The sequence below is a fragment of the Myripristis murdjan genome, chromosome 2, assembly GCF_902150065.1.
Source record: "Myripristis murdjan chromosome 2, fMyrMur1.1, whole genome shotgun sequence".
Taxonomy (NCBI): domain Eukaryota; kingdom Metazoa; phylum Chordata; class Actinopteri; order Holocentriformes; family Holocentridae; genus Myripristis; species Myripristis murdjan.
In genome coordinates this window covers 14,571,276-14,592,059 of record NC_043981.1, presented here as the reverse complement: position 1 = coordinate 14,592,059, position 20,784 = coordinate 14,571,276, and the positions used below count along the sequence as shown (strand labels likewise).

Sequence of the window (20,784 nt, the reverse complement as noted above, 5' to 3'; positions counted from 1 at the left end):
GTAGAAACAGACAAAGTGATTTAAGAAGCCTAATAAGAGGATTTGAACTCACAATGTGCTGAGCTCAATATGAACACTTCATCCTGCTGCACCACCAAACTTTCTCTGGTTAAAGAAGCAAAATTGATGAAAACCATTGACTTGTGTGTGTGGAAAAGAGAAACTTGTCACAGAGCTGGAAGAAAGCTTGAGCAGCTCATCAGCTGTAGCTCAGCCAGATAAACAGCTGCCTCACATGCCAAAGGTTGGCAGTTTGAATCCCACGTCTGTGGGTCAGAAATCCTTCTGAGCTCTTCAGACCAGTTCCCCACTGGAAAACTATGTTGTCAGAAAGCACAGCCTCCAGTTTGAGCAGCTGCTGCAGAGTTTTCATCAGTTTGTTGACTGTTATGTTAAAGTTGAGGATGAGGCTGCTTTCACATCTCAAACTACTGATGAAGATCACTGTGATCCTGCTGAGCTGCTCCTCACTTCCTTCAGCTTTGTCATGGGATTCCTACAAAGGTTCAGCACCTAGAAAACCTTCAGACCAGCAGATGTGGGATTCAAACTTACAAACTCTTGCACCAAAGAAAGCTGCTTATCTGTCTGAGCTACAGTTGAGGAGCTTGGGCAGCTTTCTTCCAGCTCTTTGACAAGTTTCTTTTTTCCACACAGAAACAATGAATTTTTAACTTTTTGCAGCGGGGAGCTTTCAAGTCACACTGAATGTCTGCACTGGAAATAAAATCAGTTTCAAATTTCAAAAATCTGAAATGTGTATTTAATATTGACTGGACTGTCAAACTGATCAGTTTTACAAAACATGCAGACCCCCCTCACCACCAGTGCCCCCCCACCCCTACCCCATACCCTCACTGCCCCCCCACCACTAAAGTTTCACCTATTATTGAAGTGTTTTCTCTCTCTCTCTTTTTTTTTTTTTTTTTTTTTTTTTAAGTATTATGTTGTTTATATTTAGTTGTTTTTTTTTTTAATTTTTTTTTTTTTTTTTTTATGAACAATGCACTTTAATAGTTGAGAACCGGTTCAGTCAAAGTCAGGCTGAAAATTAGAATAACAACTTTATTTTTAACATTTTTTACAGTGCAGTCATTAAGACTCCCCACTGCAAAAAGTGAACACTGGGTGAAAGGTGTGAATATTTTTTATGCCACCTCTTTGGGTGATCGACATAGACAGAGACATAGAGAGCGAGTGCAAATGGCCAGTTTGTGCACCAGTCAGCTGCTCAAACTTCAACCTGCAAAAACTTTTTACAGCGGGGAGCTGCACTGTAAAAAAAAAAAAAAAAAGTTCTCACTGAACTGCTTCTGAAGTGTCAAACTGAACAGTTTTTAAAATTAAACCCCACCACCTCCACCCTCCACCCCCCATCCCCCCCTCTGCAATTTCATTCCTTATATAAAAAATGTTCACAGCTTTCAGTCAAACTTTTTTTAATCTGCACTGTAAAAAATTCCCCAAACTGTGCAAATTCTGACACTTTTTCCGTCTTTGCTGAACTGGTTCTGAACTGTTGAAGTGCACTGTTCAGAAACCTGTTCAGAAACCCCCTCCACTCCACCCCCCATCCCCTGTCCCCCCTAACCCCCACCCCCCCACCTCACCAACCTCCTCACCACCCCCACCCCCTCCTCCACTCTCCAGTTTAACCCTTTATTGACCAGGTGTTTCTTGTTTGCCACAAAATAAAATATTTAGTTTCCCTGATGTTCTCAAGTTCTATATTATATTATATTATATATTATATTATATTATATTATATTAAAATAAAAAGATGGACATTTGAGTGCATTAATCCCTTTGTTTTTTAGGTCTTTTAAAAAAAACTTTTCACTTTTTACAGTGGAGTCCTGTAGAAACAGACAAAGTGATTTAAGAAGCCTAATAAGAGGATTTGAACTCACAATGTGCTGAGCTCAATATAAACACTTCATCCTGCTGCACCAACAACCTTTCGCTGTTTAAAAAAAGCAAAACTGATGAATATCATTGACTTGTGTGTGTGGAAGAGAGAAACTTGTCAAAGAGCTGGAGGAAACCAGCAGCAGCTGTAGCTCAGTCAGGTGAACAGCTGCCTCTCATGCAGGAGGTTGGCAGTTTGAATCCGAAGGCTGTAGGTTTTCCATGTTGTGTAGCCTCATCAGTATGTTCAGATCTCAAATTAGCTACATTCTGATCTTCATTCTAACTCTTGACAAAGGAAGGCAAAAGCTTTTGTAAACAGGGAGGTTACACTCTACTATCATATACCATACTAGCAGCATTTCTGAGCCATAGACTCAGGATTCAAACTACCAACCTCTTGCACTGGAGGCAGCTGTTTATCGGTGTGAGGTACAGCTGATGAGCTTTCTTACAGCTCTTTGACAAGTTTCCCTTTTCCCACAGACAAGTCAGTGACTTTCAGTGAATTTGGAAAAAGCAACAGCAAAAACAAACTTATGTGGTGGTGCACCAGGATGAAACGCTCACATAATGCTCAGCACGTTGTAAGTTCAATTCCCTCTCAACAGCTTCGTTGAATCACTTTATGTCTGTTGCCGTTAGATTTCACAGCCAATTTGTGCACCAGTTCAAGGTTCAGCATGCAAAAGTTTTTACAGCGTGGAGCTCTCAAGTCACACTGCACTGTAAAAACATACAAAAATTATTCTAACTCTTATTTTTACCCTGACTTTGACTGAACTGGTTCTGCACTGTTGAACTGAACTGCTAAAAAAAAAAAAAAAACTCCTCCAGAATATAATTTGAAATGAAGAGCTGGTTGATAAAGCTACTTTTTAAAATCATTAAAAATCCCAATCCCACACCTGAGCTTCCTTCTCGTCCTGTTTTCTGTAATGGAGCACAGAACAACAAGACCAACTCTCTCTGAGATTTCTACGGTATTTTCCCCAAATCAGCCAATTCCAAAGCTGCACATTCTTGTTGAGAGGACGGAAATGAGTTCAAGTTTGTGACAAGCCAGATAGGCCTCTCAGAACCTGATCCAACCCTTTATTAAGAATCCGTAACAGTGTCTGAACATGTTTGTCCTTCATCCTTGAAACCGCAGAACCTGTACTCGTAAAGGTACCGAGAGCCTATTACTGCGCTGATCCGCTGCAACTCTGATCCTGGATTAGCCCACTGGCGAGCCCGCATGACCGGGTAAACTTCACTTTGAGGCGTGGAGACGAACTTTGCCTCGATTTGCACGGCTCTGTGCGCAGGAGCTGTTCGGCGTGTTCGTTTGCATTCACCGCGTGCAAAAGGCCAGATTTCACAAAGCGCTGCATCACAAAAGGAAGTGTCCCATCATTCAAAACTGTAAATAATGTATTGTGCGGACGGTGTACTTTTTGAGCCATAAAAGGAAAGTTTAATTCAATATGTGAGCAACAACATTTTCACTGAGTTGTTTTTATGTTGCTTTTTCATCAATAGTGAGTGATGAAATATGTCTGGCCTGAAAGGAAAGGTTCTTGCTGTGTGTTGTGGCTTTGAATAAACATTAAAATTCAAGTTGCACCATCTTCCACTTTGACTGGCTTGCAAAATGATGATTTTGGGTTTACTGATTGATTTTAAGAAAGAAAAAATGTTGATAATGAGTCTTTTGCCATCATTCAACCACCAGTATTAGTCAAGGTAGTAGGCAACTGGACAATGATTCACTTTTATTACAAATGTGTACAATTACCAATGCACAGGAGTACTGCTACTTGGCCTGAAAAGCTTGAATGAACAGGAATTCAAATTAGTAATGTGAAGTCCCACAGGCAAATGTTCATCCGAATCAAAAGAATATTATATTTCACCAGCAGCTCCACCTGAAAATCCAACATAACCTTCATGCAAAGAAGCGAACCCAGCCAACATGTCCCATTTTGTGAAGTGGGTCAGTGTTTTTGTTGAGAGTGAAATGTTGATGCGGGGCAGACATTGTGGTGCGCTATTCCCCAAACCCACTCACACAGCCGGGAGCGAAGATCCAAAGTTAGTCTGTGCAGGTGAGGAGGGCCCGTGCTTCCCGAGAGCTCAGGGGGGTTCAGGACCTGGTTCTGTTGAGGTGTGAGAAACACACAAGGACAGATCTCCTGGTTTTGAAAGCAGGGATGGCCAAAAGCTTTGCTGTATTTTTATTTTTTTATTATTTCTAGTTTTTATTTGGGAAAATAACCTTAAGCGATCACACGCAACAACAAACAGCGAGCCCAGATTTTGAGCATCGGCGAAGGTATCAGGAGAGTTACATCACTGCCAGAGCTGCAGCACACACTCCGGCCAGTGAGGTTTTATAATACCCGCAAGTTCACAAAGTTCTCCACAGAAAACTACGACTCAAAGGCTAAAACATACATGAAGCAACAGAGGAGGAATGCACACACAGAAAATAATCATCGATGTGCTTCGCTGAAGGGTTGGAATCTTATTTACACTTTTTCTGTTGGATGAGGAGGATTTTTTGGAGAATCTGATTGGTTGAATCTTGTTACCAGGCGAAATGGGCTGAAACCGCTCCTAGAAAGCTTGTCCAAGCTCAGGCAGAGCCGATACTCACTTGATTTCAAAAGGCAAACTGTGGTGGAAGGTGGGGAGGCGAGCGTTTAGCCAGGAGGTTACAGCAGTGAATCCCCACACCAGAGCATCAGAGCAGGAAAAATGAAGGAGCCATGTTTAGCCACTTCCTTAGCAACCGCTGCCAAGGAGCCCTTGAGCAAGGCCTGCAGCCCAGACCATTCCCTTGCAATCACTCAGTAGCCAGCAGTAGTAGAAGGGGGAGTGATTGAAAGAGAAAAATATGTGGCATTTTTTAAAATTATTATTATTCCCACATCCTCTAAACTTGACCTACCTGAGGGCACACAGCTTAGCCATGTGCTGTTTTGCATATTAATTAATTAATGCGCATTGTTTCTTTAACCAAACTGTCCTAATTGCTGTTATGGCGTCTGATTGAAGCTGTAACGTTGTCAAAGTGAAGCGGTGATGTCATCAAGATGCACCTGGGAAGGTAACAAACAGGTATTTAATCAAGTGAAGCCTGAAACATCCAATAATTGTTAAAAAAAAAAAAAAAAATCTAATTCTTTGAAACTAGAGTATTTATCAACCCTTTTGACAATTAAAAAAAACAAAAAAAAAACAAAATGAAACTTACCGTACATGAGTTTTGTTTTGTATCGTATTTGATATATCTGGAGTTTGTTGCAATTTATTTGGCGTGGCACTTTTTTTTTTTTTAAACAAACAAAAATTTACAGAACACAACATTTTTAACCCCTTACACTCCTGCTAGACTGGAACTAAGTTTCCTTTAAACTTTAAACCTTTTTGCTCATGTAATTTCCAACATAAGTCTTTTTTTTCATATTGTTCGACAATGTCATGCATATTCAGAATCTGTTACATTGAAGCTACATTGGCCCAACATCACATCACCTTCACCTTTTCAAAACGGGCAAAAACATCAGTGCAAAACCACAAGTGCATCACAGATTGACAGCGTCGGCTTTGGATGTCTCTGGTGCTGCAGTGCACGGATAATCCACCAGGGGGCAGAAGACCTGTATCAGAATATATGCACATCAGGTTTTTCAGGAAAAAAGGTCTCAGAAACTCATGTATCAGACATGATTCACAGGGTTACAGGTTCCTGGTTTGTCACATGACCACATCCCATACCCCACTGATTAGTTACAGTTTCCTTTTTTTCTTGTTTTTCAGTTGATTTATAGTGTTTTATGCATTTCTGTAAAGCTGATGGATTGTTTTACCAACTCTGACAAAAACCACATGCCACATCACGCTGATTTTTTTTCCATGCAGTTAGAAAAGGAGGAGAGAACATGCTGCAAACTGCATTCTTTTAAAGGGGCATTATGCTAAAACTGAAGCAAGGACCCTGTAGACTCAACGAGACACATGGAATAAGCACATAATATGATGGTTGAGTCTATGTGGTTCTCATCATCAGGCCAATTCACTGGTATTTTTCCATGTTTTTTTTCCACCAGTTCAGTATAAATGGTCCTCATTTCCATTTTTCATGGTGCAGGTTTTATTGTGAAATTTGGAAATGACAAAAAGTAGAAGCAACAAAGTAGAAGCAGGTTCTTCGTCTTTGCTGACTGAGCTTTTATTGTGAAAGGTTCCACAATCTCACTAATCATTTGTTTTGTGTGATGAATCTGATTTAAAATTTACTGAAGTACAGCACTGAAGCAGCAGTGTATTGAAAGAGAAATTAAAAATACTGTTTTTTTTTTTTTTTTTTAAAAAGTGGCAATACACAAAACAGCTACTCAATTACAGTATTATGTAATGTAATTATTCACCTGCACCTCTGCTGCCTGTAGTGTCACCGGCTCCTCTCAGCTGCTGTCTAAAAAAGAAAGACACAAGACTCAACAAATTAAAGCTTTTCTAAATAATAATAATAATAATAATAATAATAATAATAACAATAATATAAAATAATACATATAAATGTGATAAATAAAAAATAGAAAATATTATAAAAATGAAACAGACTGACCGAAAATAATTATTATATCTATATATATCCATATGTCTATCTATCTGTAAATATTATCTATCTATCTAGACATCTAGACATATAGATATATCTATATACACACACACACACACACCTATATCTATCTGTCTATCTATATCTATATCTATATCTATCTATAACAGTTAGGTCCATAAGTATTTGGACAGTGACACAATATTCATTATTTTGCCCTTGCACACCACCACAGTGGATTTGAAATGGAGTAAATGGGGTGACAATGTATAAAACTGGCTGTAATTCCTAAACAGTTAATGCCATATTTTTATTCAGCTTCTTAAATTAAAGCTGAAAGTCTTGATTAATCCATTTCAAATCCATTGTGGTGGTGCACAAGGGCAAAATTATGAATACTGTGTCACTGTCCAAGTACTTATGAACCTAACTGTACGCACGCGCGCGCGCGCACACACACACACACACACAAGTAGACAGACAGACAGATAGATAGATAGATAGATAGATAGATAGATAGATAGATAACATTATTATTAGTAGTAGTAGTAGGAGTAGTAGGAGTAGTAGTAGTAGTAGCAGTACTACTACTACTACTCCACTACTACTACTACTCCTACTACTACTACTACTAGTAGTAGTAGTAATAGTATTAGTATCCTAATTAGCATCCTAATCCTAAATTAGTATCCTAATTTAGGATTTATAGTAGCTGAGGCCTCATGAAACATAGAAATGTAGACACTTTCAAATATTTACAAATATTTAAAACAAAGACTCTTTGTGCCTTGGATCATGTGAGGGGTGTGTGTGTGTGTGTGTGTGTGTGTGTGTGTGTGATGTAGCCTAAAATAAGCTTTGGTTCCACCCTGTGGTGGATGTAGGAATCGTTTCATTTGCGTCATTAAAAGGAAAACTCCACCAGGCACGTCCGCATCAAGTTACACAGAAACAACCAGAGTTACACCGGAAATCCTGTGATTTCGGCTGCAAAATAATCCGAATATGTATTTTTGAAAATAAAACAAAATAAAGGAATTAAAAAAAACTCGCATTTGTTAAAAAGAATATATGTAAGATATATAAAAGAGAACATTTAAGAGTCAGTGAGAAGTGCATTAAATATTTCAGGTTGTATGAGGACACATGGAGAGGCTATTCTCCATGTATCCTCATACACGCTGAAATATTTGATGCAATTGCCTCTATGTTGTGAAGAGGTGATGTTAATTTGGTAGAGAATTAATATCTGGGTATTTACTTTTACTCAAATGGCGCAGTGGCACGGTGTAGTGATTTAATTTTGAAAATTAGTGACCGGACGTCGTGACTTTTTCCGGCCAGCTTGAATTTGCCGTCCAACATTAGCGTGAACGGGTTTTTTTTGCATTGCATTGCCACAACTGGAGCCTGCAGCCATTTCTTTCACAGGTTTTTATCCTGTTTCTTCCAGCACTGTTTGAGAGGATTGTCGCTTGTTCGTCACCAAAACCTCGGAGTCAGCACAGGCCGGATTTTCCCCCTTGTTTTATCGGCTGGCTTGCCTGCCAGCTGAATCTTGTAGAGATGGACCCAGCAAGCCGATACCAAGTGGTGAGTGAGTCCAGATCCGATCAAAACACTGGCTGCTAGTGGAAATAAGGCCTAACGAGACGAGAAAAGGCAGTGCTAAAGTGAAAATAATCAACCGAGAGCAGCCATATTATCCATGCTAACGCCATACTTAATGACTTTAAACGCCACTAACCTTAACCAGTCTGTGTTTCCCCCACGTTAAATCTATATTTTTTTGACAGTTTTAATTTGTCAAGCACTTCCGCATTGGCTAGGCTAGGCTAACGTTAGCCAGCTAGCCGAGCTCAAGTCCCTACGGGCCGCAGAAGTTATGCCCACCGTCCTCGAAAATGTATTACACTGTTATGAACGACGTACTAACTTGACAGCTTATATTTAAGTTGACCTTACACGGTGGTTTATGTTAGGATACACACGAAACGTATTGAGGAGCGAGCTAGCTGTAGCGTTAGCAATGGAGGTCGCTTATTCCCTAACGTGGCAGAAAAAAAAATGACAAAGTTGTGAGGGAGCTTGACAGTCAGGTATTAAATGCCAAAGGGCCCTTTAAAGAGTGTTAGGAAAAGGTACCAGCCACGTAGGTAGATTAATACACCTTCTCAAGGTAATAACCACCTCCTCCATAAAAAACCATGCCTCATAAATGTGATAATTTATGATATATCTATGTTTAAAAGCACTTTAATTCACCTCTTCGTGGTTATCTCAAAAGCAGAGAGCGGCTGTTCACCGTGGGAAATTACCACCAGTTCAATGCTGGTAAATCTTTGGGCTGTGGCTGGAAAAAGTGGCTAGTCAATTAACCAGGCATCATTTGGAGTGTGTTTTTTTTTTTTCTCTCTCCTCAGGAAGTAGTGAAGTACTGATTTTTGCAAACCATCTGCAGCTGTGAAGAAATAGCTGGGTTCCTGCTCTGATACTTGTGGCTCCAGGCATTGGTTTGATAATCCCACAGGATTTGATATGAGCCCAAGTGAAATAATGCTTGGTTTTAAACTTCCAAACCCTGATTAAAGCCTGTTTTAATAATAATCCTGTCCTTGTAAACAGGAAGACTAATACTAAACTTGTGTCTGAAGGTCTACAGCACGTGAAAACAACGGATTTTCAAGGTTTATTTAGTTCCAGTCTAGCAGTTGCCGTCATACCTCTGTGTCTAAGTTATATCCTGTTTTGCGCATCCAGGCCAAACTGATAGCATTATCTGATGTTGACATTTGCTCACTAGCCCACAGAACATGTAGACAACCCATCTCCAGTTCCTCTTGACGTGTGCTGCAGCTCTCGGGCCTAAACTGTGTTAGTTACACTTTTGATCTTTTCCTGCCCGCTTCAGTTCGGTTGCCAAGCGACTGTCTGCGATTTTACGTCAGTATCTTCATCATTTTCAGGGTTTTTTCCGCCGACTGTGTCGAGGCCAGGAGCGGCGCAGTCACGTCACGATTCTCAGGGCGTTTGAAGTCGCTCAGATGAAGACGCTTGGTGTGACGTTCCCTGGCTAACCTGTTTATGATGTGTCAGTCTTGTTTATCTCGGCATGTACTGTACATAATAGTTGAGAAGCCCTCCTCCACGTTCACACTTTGTTCATCCCTCCCTGCATCTTGCTCTTTTGTCTCATGGTCCAGTGTTTCCGCAGATGATTCTCAGATTTCTGAAAAGTATCTGTTGTTCTTAGAAGGCCTGAGCTCGGGTATATTTGGAGATGAGGAGGCTTGCGGTTATGTTGTTAAGCTGTTACGTAATGGCTCTGTGCACGGGGGTGTGATATGCTCTGTTCTTGATTCCGGGCCAGTCATCAGCCACTCATTCACTCGCTGCCTTGTACATCGACCCCGAGCCGGTGGAGGTTTGCAGAATGTTTGCGGGGGAGGGGGTGAAGGTCCAGGGTTTTGATAAAGTGTATTTGTTTGGTCACTAACTAACAAAGTTTCCTTTTGGCCCTTCAGAGAACAACAACAATCACACCAAGACTGCCGTTCGTGAAACATGGCCAGTGGTTAACCTGCTCAGCTGTCAGAGAGCCGCTGGTGTTTGGGGCCCCAAGCTGTAGCTTTATCATTTGGTGACCTTACATCAAATGTGTGTTTCTCCTATATTGTGTTATGTAACAGCAACAAAGTTCCCAGAGTTGTTTTTCCTGGGACAAATATACTTAAATGGACTCCTTCTCTGTAGTCAACAATCAAAGCACTTTATCTTGCATTCACACACAGATGGCAGACAATACCACACCAAGGTGCCCATCAGGAGCAGTTACGTTCGGTTAGGTTTAGCGTCTTGCTCAAGGACACGTCAGCATACTCGGTGGAGGAACCAGGGATCAAACCAGGAACCCTCCGATTACCAGGCGACTGCTCTACCTCCTGAGCCACGCCGCCCCTACTTAAAGTGCCGTGCTGCACCTACCCTGGAATCATAATTGGGATCAAAACAGGGGATGTGTAAAACCAAAACTAAAATTACCCTAAGCACCAGTTTGACGTAAAATTCCAGATGCAACAATTACGGCACCACATCTGAAGTTGCAGACGGCACCGTAGTCATTATTTAGTTCTCATGAACGGCAACCTTGAGGAACGTATTTGGCGTGAACATCAGAGTCAGTGAGGCAGTGATTTTGATGTATCAGTGCAGTTGCTCATTAACAGTGCACTGATTCCTCCTGGTCTGGTTGTTGTGTTTGCCTCTAGCACTTCTGTGTCCAATTTCTCCAGTTTGAATGAGCTTCACAATTTAAACCCTGATCAACGTTTTCTAACTTTTTTTTTTTTTTTTTTTCGCCTCGCAGGAAATCTAAAATAACAACTTGCAGGCACACACTGTTTTCTGTCTTGTTCAGAGATTTGTCATGCTGGTGTAAACAAAACAAGTTTAACTTGCTCAGCCGCATGTTTAGGCCCGGCCATGGTTGTCTGGTTTGTGCTGGCAATATAAATACAAGATTTGGAGAAGCTGGAGATGACAGTCAACAAGAACACCCAAACTAGTACACAGCCTCTGAAAGTTACATCATTTGTCTGATATTATGGCATAAAGATGTATTTAAAAAAAAAAAAAAAAAAATCAAAACACTTACAAACGTATCTGTTGTAGTTTTGCTGAAAAAAAAAAAAAAAAAAACTTTCACATTCACATTCTGTGGTTGCAGTGTTTTGCTGTTGTGCATTGGGCGGCTCTACTGGAGCAGCTGGGGTTTAGGTTGACTTTCTCAAGGCCACCTTGACATGAGGGAAATGAGAGTGTGCATCGTTACTCCTTTAGGTGACCATCCCCTCTCTGTAATTTGAGTGAGGTGTTTGGCTCTTTTGCCTGATGAAATTAATGTACTAAAGGGGCCCCGAATGACTCTGTCAGCTGGAGCAAGGGCAGCATTAACCGTATTACTTTCCTGATGTATCACATTCCTGTCACCCCTCTGTTCACAGAGCCACCCTTCATGTTCTGTCTTCCCTCTCTATGTTGGCATGCAGTGTCAGACATGTTCTGCTGAGGGCAAATGGTACAGCTTGAACAGTGACCAGTAAACACATTGCTAGTAACCTAACTCCAGTACATGTGCAACAGTCACTAGGAAGGCCTGGTGATGCCCCCACTGCTGAAAGAGGTTGCCAGTGCTGTTACAGACTTATTTTGTTTTTTTGTTAATGCAGTCCTTATTACTGACAGTAGCCTTTATGTGATATGTACACTAAACGCCTTGTTTATTCATTAGTTAATTGACTGATTACCTTCTACTTACATTGCCACACTTTTTTGCAGAAAAAAGTGCTGCCTCAATCACATTAAATGATGTGATTATGCAATGCGTATTTTTCTCCATAATGACTACATGTGGTTGGGGCTACTGTCAGCATATATACTGATACACATCTCTTTAACACTTAGCAGAAACTCCCACAACTGGGCCAGTATGCCCCATGCTGACTCGTTATGTTCACAGTAATACAAACTTTTAATAGTAAATACAAAGTAATACAAACTTTTCCACTTCTTGCTAAAATTGTCATTCTTGTAGTATGAAACTGTCAGCTGCCAGTGCCCTGTCAATCCCATCCTCTTCTACCTTGTCATCAGTTCGCTCACAAAAAAAAAAAACGCAGTGCACATCCTGTTTCCGCCTTAAAGTTGAACTTTTCTCAGCTTTGAAAGTGCTTCACTCTTTTTAAAAAGACGACAGGCCCAGCACCTTGTAAAGTGTGCTTTGCATCCGCCTTGCAGTCGCTCCCCGCCGTCTTTCATGTGCAAAAAGGAGTTGCCCATCTGAAAAAAATAGTGAGAACATACCCTTAGGCAGCTACACTTTGGGTGACTGATGAACTGACTGATTCCTCTAATCTCCTGTCCTCTCCTAGTTGCACAATGAGGACGACTCCTCAGAGGCCTCTACCAGTGAACAGCAGCCGTCGACTTCTGCCACAGCCCAGGCCGGGACGTCATCAGCTCAGGCTCAGGCCCAAGCCAGCCCCTCCTCTGCCCCAGCATCAGGGCAGGCATCCGGATCAGGGACCCAGGGGGAGGCAGACGCCCCTCCACCACCATATGCCCCCATTGACCTGGGAGCAACTGCCTCTGCACCTGGTATGCAAAAAAAAAAAAAAAATCCTGTCAGCCTTCTTTAAACTGGTTCATATGCATAATAATTATAATTGTAGGTAAAAGAAATCAGCTCGTTTGACTTGAAAAAGAGACTGCAGTGTTAATACAAGGTTAGGGCGGTGATGGGAATATGATTTCTCTTGGCATCAAAGGTGGAAAGAGACCCAAGCCACATGCTGTTTTCTTTTATAGTGCAAATCACACAGTGTCGCTTTCACCTCCGCACCTTTTCATAAAATCATCCAAGGCCTGCATTGTGCTCTGCAGTGGGACCTGTCCGGCTTCACTCTCCTCATTTTAAAAATCCACATTTTTGCCCCTTGAGATGGAGCTCGTATAATTTGCAGTTCAAACTTGATTGAAACTAAATTGGAAAGTGGAGATCTTCGCTGAAAGATTTCATAGACATCAAGTCTTTGGCCAATTTGTCTTCATAAATCTTGTCCCTTAATGGACAAGTTCTGGTTTCAAGCGTATTTAATGTGCACAGCTTAGTATTCACACTGTAGCAGCCACTCAGCCACTGTCTTCCCAGAGAGTGGTTGCTCACCCGCTGAAACAGCAACAAGATTACATTCCACAGCATTTTTGTGGTAACGGCTGAAGTGTCATGTACTCCCTGCCCATGAGTCAACGTTCATTTCCATGACAACATTTCCAGTATTGTTGCATTTTTGATATACTGTGCTAGATATGCAGCTTTGTCAAAGTGCTGTGTCTTCTCCGGTTTTTCCACAGAAACTAGTTTCCGAAGCGATTTCCCGGTGCCTCCGCCCTACAGTGTTGCCACTTCCCTGCCCACGTATGATGAAGCAGAGAAGGCCAAAGCTGCTGCCATGGCTGCCTCCACTGTGGAGGTGATGCCAAGGGTGAGGACACACGCACACACACACACACACACACACACACAGCATCACTTGCCTCCTGCCTGATTTAGAAATGATAAATCTTTTCCCCGTATTTTATTCTCCTTCCTTTTCCACTTCCTTTTATGAAAATAACATGTTAAAATGACCTCTTGATTTTTATCTTAGCCGATAAAAGCCCTTCCCTTTAAGTTCAGCCAAACTCCATACAAAGCATAATGCAAAACAATATTAAACTCAGTCCTGGGTGACATTATATTTTAAAATACTGTTTAACTAAACCGTCATCTGTTCTGTGTGTTTGAATGGAATTGTGTGTATGTGTAGGATGATGACTTCCCTCCCAGAGATGATTTCAGTGATGCTGATCAGCTACGAGTTGGCAACGACGGCATCTTCATGCTGGCCTTTTTCAGTAAGTCAGCCGGGTGTAGCAGATATCAAATTGTGATGACTTTAGTCAACTTAATTGTTGCTTATTTACGTACAAGTTACAGTCTTTGAGTGATGATCTCATGTATGTCCATGAACAGGCAGGCATCACATTTCATTTTGTTTCAATACAACATTTTCTTGCTTTGTGTTTTTTTCTTTAGTTGTTATTTTCTGCTTTTATTGATTTTAAACATAATGTTTTGTTGTGTTTTTCTTAATGTATATTTCTCAATGCCCTGTTAAAGCATTGCTTTGTGTATGAATGGCAGATTTTCCTCAAACCATACACTTTCTCCATCAGTCAGTGCTTTCTCTGTCCTCGGTGCCAGGTGTAAATTTCCATATAGTCTGTGTGAAATAGGCTTTTCTTAGCAGATTTGCATGGTGTGTCTCAATTACTTCACCTCACTGGTGGAAGTCAGCAGTTGGAGAAGAGTGCTTACACAGCTAAAGGTCTTCAGAACGTGTGGTCTATCCATTACATGCTCTGTCGGGCTGTTTAGGAATAGTCAAATGTTTTCCGGTTACGTGGATGATTTATCTCTTTCAGTGTAAATGTGTTGAGCAGAGGCAGTAATTTTATACAGTTCATTAAACATACCTCATAGCGCGGTTGCAAAAATGCACCTTCCTTGAGTCGTTGGGGCTGCTGTTCTACGTTTTCACCACAGGATGGCAGCCACGAGTTAGTTAAGAATTGAGGTTGGCCTACTTTACACACTGACACAGCCATTTCACAGATGTATTACACAGAGTTAGGGGTTCTTGACTAAAACTGCACCTACATGTGTGTCTTCTTGTTTCTCCCTCCAGTGGCCTTCCTGTTCAACTGGATCGGCTTCTGCCTGTCCTTCTGTCTGACCAATACAATTGCAGGACGCTACGGAGCCATCTGTGGCTTTGGCCTCTCCCTCATCAAGTGGATTCTCATCGTCAGGGTACATTCAAAGTGGATTTGCATGCATTTGCTCCCCCCAAAAAATTGGCTTGTACCAGTTAGCACAATAAAGTGAAATCTGATAGCCACTGCTGCTATGAAGAGTTTCTGATTATTGTCAGTGTGCTTTTTTAGCCTTACATATTAAAATCTGTCTGTCTGAAAATATATTCATTTATTTATTTGCCACAGAGGGCAGTTCTTTTGGTATGTGTCTAAAAATGGTGGTTGAGCAATGAAATATGGATGCTTACCTCGCTCTCTCTCTCTCTCTCTCCCCGTGCCTCGCTGTTTCTTCGTTTCCAGTTCTCCGACTACTTCACTGGATACTTCAACGGTCAATATTGGCTCTGGTGGATCTTCCTGTTGCTTGGTGAGTTCACAAACTCTTACCTCAGATAAAATAAAAAACAAACACAAACTGAGTCTTGAGCCTGGAGCCATTTTTTTAAAGTCAATAGTTTAATACTATTTTGCTGTTGTTGTCTATTGTCATGAGTAAATGATGACTGTCTTTTGCCCTCTCCAGGTCTCCTGCTCTTCTTCAGAGGCTTTGTCAACTATCTAAAAGTCCGCAACATGTCAGAGAACATGGCCACCTCCCATAGAACACGCCTTTTCTTCCTCTACTAGAGGTAAAGCTCTTTATTCATGCGTTCATCATGGATTATGGTCATTTTTTTCCAATTTGTGACCCTATCACAATCCTGCAGCCCCTAATGAGTTTGTCGTTTGTCGCAGGTTTCCACGCCAACATCATTCCTCCCTAATGTGAAGTTCCTTTCTACCCCCTCAAATGACCTGACCTTATAAGTCTTGCAGTGAAGAGAGGAGGTAGGGAAGGAATGAAGGAAAGAAGCGGGGGGAGAGTGTCATCAGTCTCATTAAAAGCATAACATGACTCACTCTGAAGTCTCTCCTTCTGAACCAAGCCGAACCCATCCCTTTGATGATCAGATCTCTTTTTGGCTTTGTTTCCCCCCTCCCACCCTCCTTTTGATTTTAAAAAAAAACTCTTATTCACTGACCTCTTTTTTTGTTTTGTTTTGATTATCTTTACATGTTCTGAGCAAGAATCATGTGAAATCGTCTGAAACACCCGGCCCCCAGATGCATCATGTTGGTGGTTGCTCTCAAAAGCGCTAGACCAGCTCTCCAAAATGGCCTTGAAAGCACAGAAAAAGTATGAAAAATAATTTGGCAGTGTGTGAGGGGAAAAATAAAATTTTAAACTTACATCGAATTATTTGCCCCGATAGGGTGCGTACACCACCACACTAATATCAGTGTATAGTTGAAAAATAAATATCCAGTGTTTAAAAATGGATGTGTGGAAAATAATTCAAAAATGAAAAAAACATGTAGAAACCAGTTTGTACTCTTTCAGATCCTGTTTTTTTTTTTCCTTTCCAGCTTTGCCTGCTTTCCCTCATATGTCTTTTGAGAGCAAGTTCAAGTAAGGATTTTTTTTTTTTAGACTTTTAGGGTGCAGCCATTTTCTAGTTTTGAGTTTTTCTATATGAGACCTGTTGCAGTCGAGCTGGCTGTGCATGACAAGATTTCTTGAACAAATTAAGCACTAGAGTTGCCATTCCCACCTTTTTCAAGTTGGGGTGTTTTGAAGTCTTAATTGTGGTGTAGCGTTTTCACTTCCTCATTCTAAACTTTTGCAGCTTGGCTTGATCGAGGCTAAATGTAGATCAGTCTTACAGTGCGCATCTTTATTATTTTTTCTCTCTTATTTTTACTTTACAATGAGGACTTTGTCACAGTGGTCCGACCTATGCAGTATCAACCGTGATCCATCATTATACTGACTTTAGAGAAGCTGGAAGTAATATGCCACTGTGCAGTCACTGTACATCTAATGACAGATTTGCTATGATGACAGGTGACTGCACTCCTTCCTGCTCTTTGGTCGGCAGTCTCTCTTGAATCAGAGAAAATGAAACGAATGTCTCCACTATGCTTTGCCGAACCTCAAATCGTTCATCTTTTGCTGGACATTTCACCTGAACTCTAGCCCAATATATTACAGCAATAGAGAAGAGCTGCATCCATTGGTTGACATTATAATGCTTTATACCTATTTTATTTTTATTTTTTGGTTCCTGCGCCAAATATGTCTGGCCAAACTATACTGATGAGCCACTGAGGAACATAGCTTATCAGTGGAGGCAGCACACACACACACACAAGCAAGCACCCTGGCTACAGTAGAATCAGTGGAGAGAGGCAGAGAGACAGAAGCAGGACTCCGTGGCAAGTGAGCCTTGTATGCATCCCCAGCTTTACTGTTGTGGAAGTGGAATTCATAATAAGGTTTTACATAACCGTTACTTGCCAGGCTGGGGTAGAACTATCTTTGACAAAAAAAAAAAAAAAAAAAAAGGGTCTTATGCAATTTAGCTATTTGTTAATTACCTAATTGTGGATGTTGATTCCTGTGATGATGAATTAGCTATAGTGGAGTAGTTTAGTTGAGTGCATCAGAGGTTTGAGTTCAGTCCCAGTCGGAGATCCAAGTACGGCATCTGGTCTGGTCCAGAGTGAAACGCGCATGAATTTTGGACAAGGCTGAGGTGCTATTGATTGAACAAGCAGCACAGTTGAGTCTTTATGGACACAGAATAAATAACTGCAGTTAGTACATCTCTGCAGTCCATATTTGAGTTTGGTAATCATCCACTCGGTGGTCTGCACCGCACAGCCTTGGGAAGAAGGTGCTTCAGATTCACCTTGCAGGTCAGCAGAAAGTTTCCAAAGAGAATCAGTTGAAAATACAATCCAAGATGATCAATGCAAACAAAAAACAGATAAAAAACATACAAAAAAAAGGTTCCAGACTCTTCTAAATGTAACCAGATCTGCATGTTGTGCATGATTTAGAGAAACTCTGTCCTGCAGTAGTTCTACATGTGGATCTCTCTGGGATTTGGCTTGTTAGGAATAGATTAGATTTAAATTTACTTCTGTCCTCCTTCAAGCGTCCTGTCTTTTCATGGAGTGAGAAGCTTGTGTTCATGGGTGTTAACCGAGATCCCGTTGAGAAGGTGGCAGCACAGTGACGGTTGCATTTGGGTTGGTGTGGAGAAAACAGCCACCTGTATTCCGTGATAAACTTTGAGCTTGCAAGATGAGAATAAATCTTGCAATCAAAAGATTTTGTATTCGCTTGTGAGTGTAACTGATAAATGCGAAATTGTGGTGGAGCGAGAATTCATAATGTCTATGATGATGTGCACCATGAAAATGGAGCGCGACTGGACAAAAAAAAAAAAAAAAAAAAAAAAAAAGCTCTTTGATGATGATTTTTTTGTCAGTTTCCACAAAATGAAATGTATATACCAGCTCATGCCAATTCACGATATTTGCACTTTCAAGAACTTCTGTATATGATTTGTGAATCTGCTTAACTTGATGTGGTGGGTAGACAAAAATTATCTTAGCCATCTAAGTTTTTCAACTGGAAATCTTAAAAATCATCCCAAATGGATATTTTGCCTTTTGCACTTTTTATTTTCAAAAAGATAATATTGTTATTGTGTGTCTTGTTTCATCGCTTTTAGCCTAAACTGTGACAGTTTAAGTATTGCCAAACTTTTTTTTTTTTAATGCTAGAAAAATTGTTTTCCACTCAAGAGTCATATCCCACTAAAGCCTCTTTCAGCAATATCAAGATCTTACAATGAATTAAAGCTCTGATGCATGATTTATGCACCTGATTGAGTGGGTTAATATAAGGACTAAAAGGTTAGTACTACAATTACATTTGTTTGTAAATAAAAAGAAGAAAAGAGACAACAGTCAACTATTTTTGTCCAAGATAATCCTTGTAACATCCTTTGGAGCAGATATGGTTGTTATGCATTCATGTAACTGGAATAAAATTCAAAGATGATGTCTTGCAAAAAATGCCAATAAAGTACAAAAGCCTGCCAATAAAGTTTTGGTTGATTGAGGGTTTTATTTACTGCACAGCACCAGTGGACTCATTTATGCTCACATGATGGACTTGAGGAAATCTCAGCTATTTGGACAGATTAGATTAAAACAAAACCTTCACCAGTAAATTATGCAAATCAAATGACTTATTGTCCTATCTGAAACATTGAATGATAAAACAAAAACCGCAAATGTCAAAATAAAGTCAAATCAGTTTTTGTGGATGTGAACAATAAGCAACATGGAGCTCAAGCGTTTGCTTTTTTGGCAGCCCACATTTCTTCTAAATTGTGGCTGATGCATAGTTAAAAAGGTTAGACAGGCACTCAGCAAGTGGAACTAACATGCATTCTGGGGCAAAATGTGGAAATTTATTGTGATAAATATGATTTGTAATACCGATAGAGAAAAGGACCATGCGTAGAACATTATTCAGTGATATAAATGTGAAGTTAGAGAGTTTTGTGACGAGTTTCCTGATGTTGTTTATGCTCTCCCCGCGACCCTAGTGAGGATAAGCGGTTTAGAAGATGAATGAATGAATGAATGTTTACGCTCTCAGCCCCTGAGATGGAGAGGCACATGGTTGCGTCAATTAACATTAGGACTTCTGTCAATTACCTTCATCGCATGGTGAAGCAGTTTTAGTCTGACCCACCAGGCCTCAGCCATTTGGTGAAAATGAAGACTCAAGAAAACAATTTGATGAATATTCTTAATTGATTTTTATACGCTGGTGTCCATACTTGAGTATGGACCCAATCAATCATCAGGCCCATTCTACATTCTTGGGTTCCTTGGGTTTGAGAAAGTTCAACCTGCTGTCACTTGCCAGTCCCTTTCTCAATCATTTATCATAATCTTCATTATACGATTCAGTTTAGAAGAAGGACAAGGACCGACAAACCGAACAAGTCACCAGGAAGTGCTTGGATATGCAGGTGAATAGCTCTGTGCTACCAAAGACAAAGAATAAGCAAAAAAGCAGTTCCAGAATGATTATAAGGGTAATTTGTCTTGAAGAAAAATTATTTCCATAGTTAGAGCAGCTGCCTGCTAATCCCACTTTAAAGTTGATCAGTTTAGCCACATTGTAGTCATATATGACAATTGTATTCATCCTGAAAGTACTATAATGGCATTTCTTACTTATTTAGCGCTTTCATTGGTTCACTTTGTGTTCCTTCCAGCAAGTTAAAAAATGTCTTTTTTTAAATCACCCTCTGTGCCGTCTGATGTCTCAGATCCGGGGGTTTCCGCCCTTGCCCGAGTCTCTGCTAACAAGCCCCCCAGCACCTCCTTCCATCTCCTTTCATGTTAACTGCCAAACTGCACTGGTGTGTCTTTAAACTGGCAGAGGATAACCAAAGCATAAAGGTTGCACGACACTTCAAGAGCACCTCTGTTTGAATAAACTAGTCAGAGTGCAGCCTATTCATCTGCCCACGATGTCGAGCAAATGGCACTCTCCTGTTTGCTAAACCACCTCAGCAGCACTTTGTGACACTGTCAGCAAGACGAAATGACATAACATTACCTGTGGTAGCACTGGAGCGATATTTGATAGTGAAACCACTAGATGGAGCCAAAGATAGCTTGGCAGAGTTTAGTAGTCCTATCAGCAACTCAACCAAGCACCATTTTCAATGCGAAAGCCCTTGAGTTGTCTCAGGGTTACTCTTAACCCCAAGAGTGTCCTCTTTTACTAAACAAGCCATATGTTTGTTATCTTTGCATGCCCATTAACCTCAGTGTGCCTTTCTTTGACAGTATCCTTCCTCATCGAATAAATTGGACATTTCTTGTTCCTGGCATTGTCCACAATGTGTTGATGTTTTTCTCTTCATTGGCCTCCTTGTTCAACTAAATAAATTCCTGCCTCTCCTGTCTAATCAATACCTCAGGAC

General features: G+C 40.7%; 1 protein-coding gene across 1 annotated transcript; it reads left to right on the top strand.

Annotated features, from left to right (window-relative positions):
* The first annotated feature begins 7,873 nt into the window (after positions 1–7,873).
* On the top strand, positions 7,874–18,875 carry ndfip2 (Nedd4 family interacting protein 2). The gene is made up of 8 exons (XM_030069930.1): positions 7,874–8,113; positions 12,451–12,676; positions 13,433–13,563; positions 13,888–13,975; positions 14,809–14,933; positions 15,239–15,305; positions 15,462–15,567; positions 15,674–18,875. Exons 1-7 carry the CDS (start codon positions 8,087–8,089, stop codon positions 15,563–15,565), a joined length of 768 nt encoding a protein of 255 aa, XP_029925790.1. The 5' UTR covers positions 7,874–8,086; the 3' UTR covers positions 15,566–15,567; positions 15,674–18,875.
* Positions 18,876–20,784: the final 1,909 nt, after the last annotated feature.

Coding starts and splice junctions, on each gene's coding strand:
- ndfip2 (XM_030069930.1), top strand. CDS start 8,087: ATGGACCCAGCAAGCCGATACCAAGTG. Junction 12,677..13,432: donor AGCAACTGCCTCTGCACCTG/GTATGCAAAAAA, acceptor GTTTTTCCACAG/AAACTAGTTTCCGAAGCGAT. Junction 13,564..13,887: donor CTGTGGAGGTGATGCCAAGG/GTGAGGACACAC, acceptor GTGTATGTGTAG/GATGATGACTTCCCTCCCAG.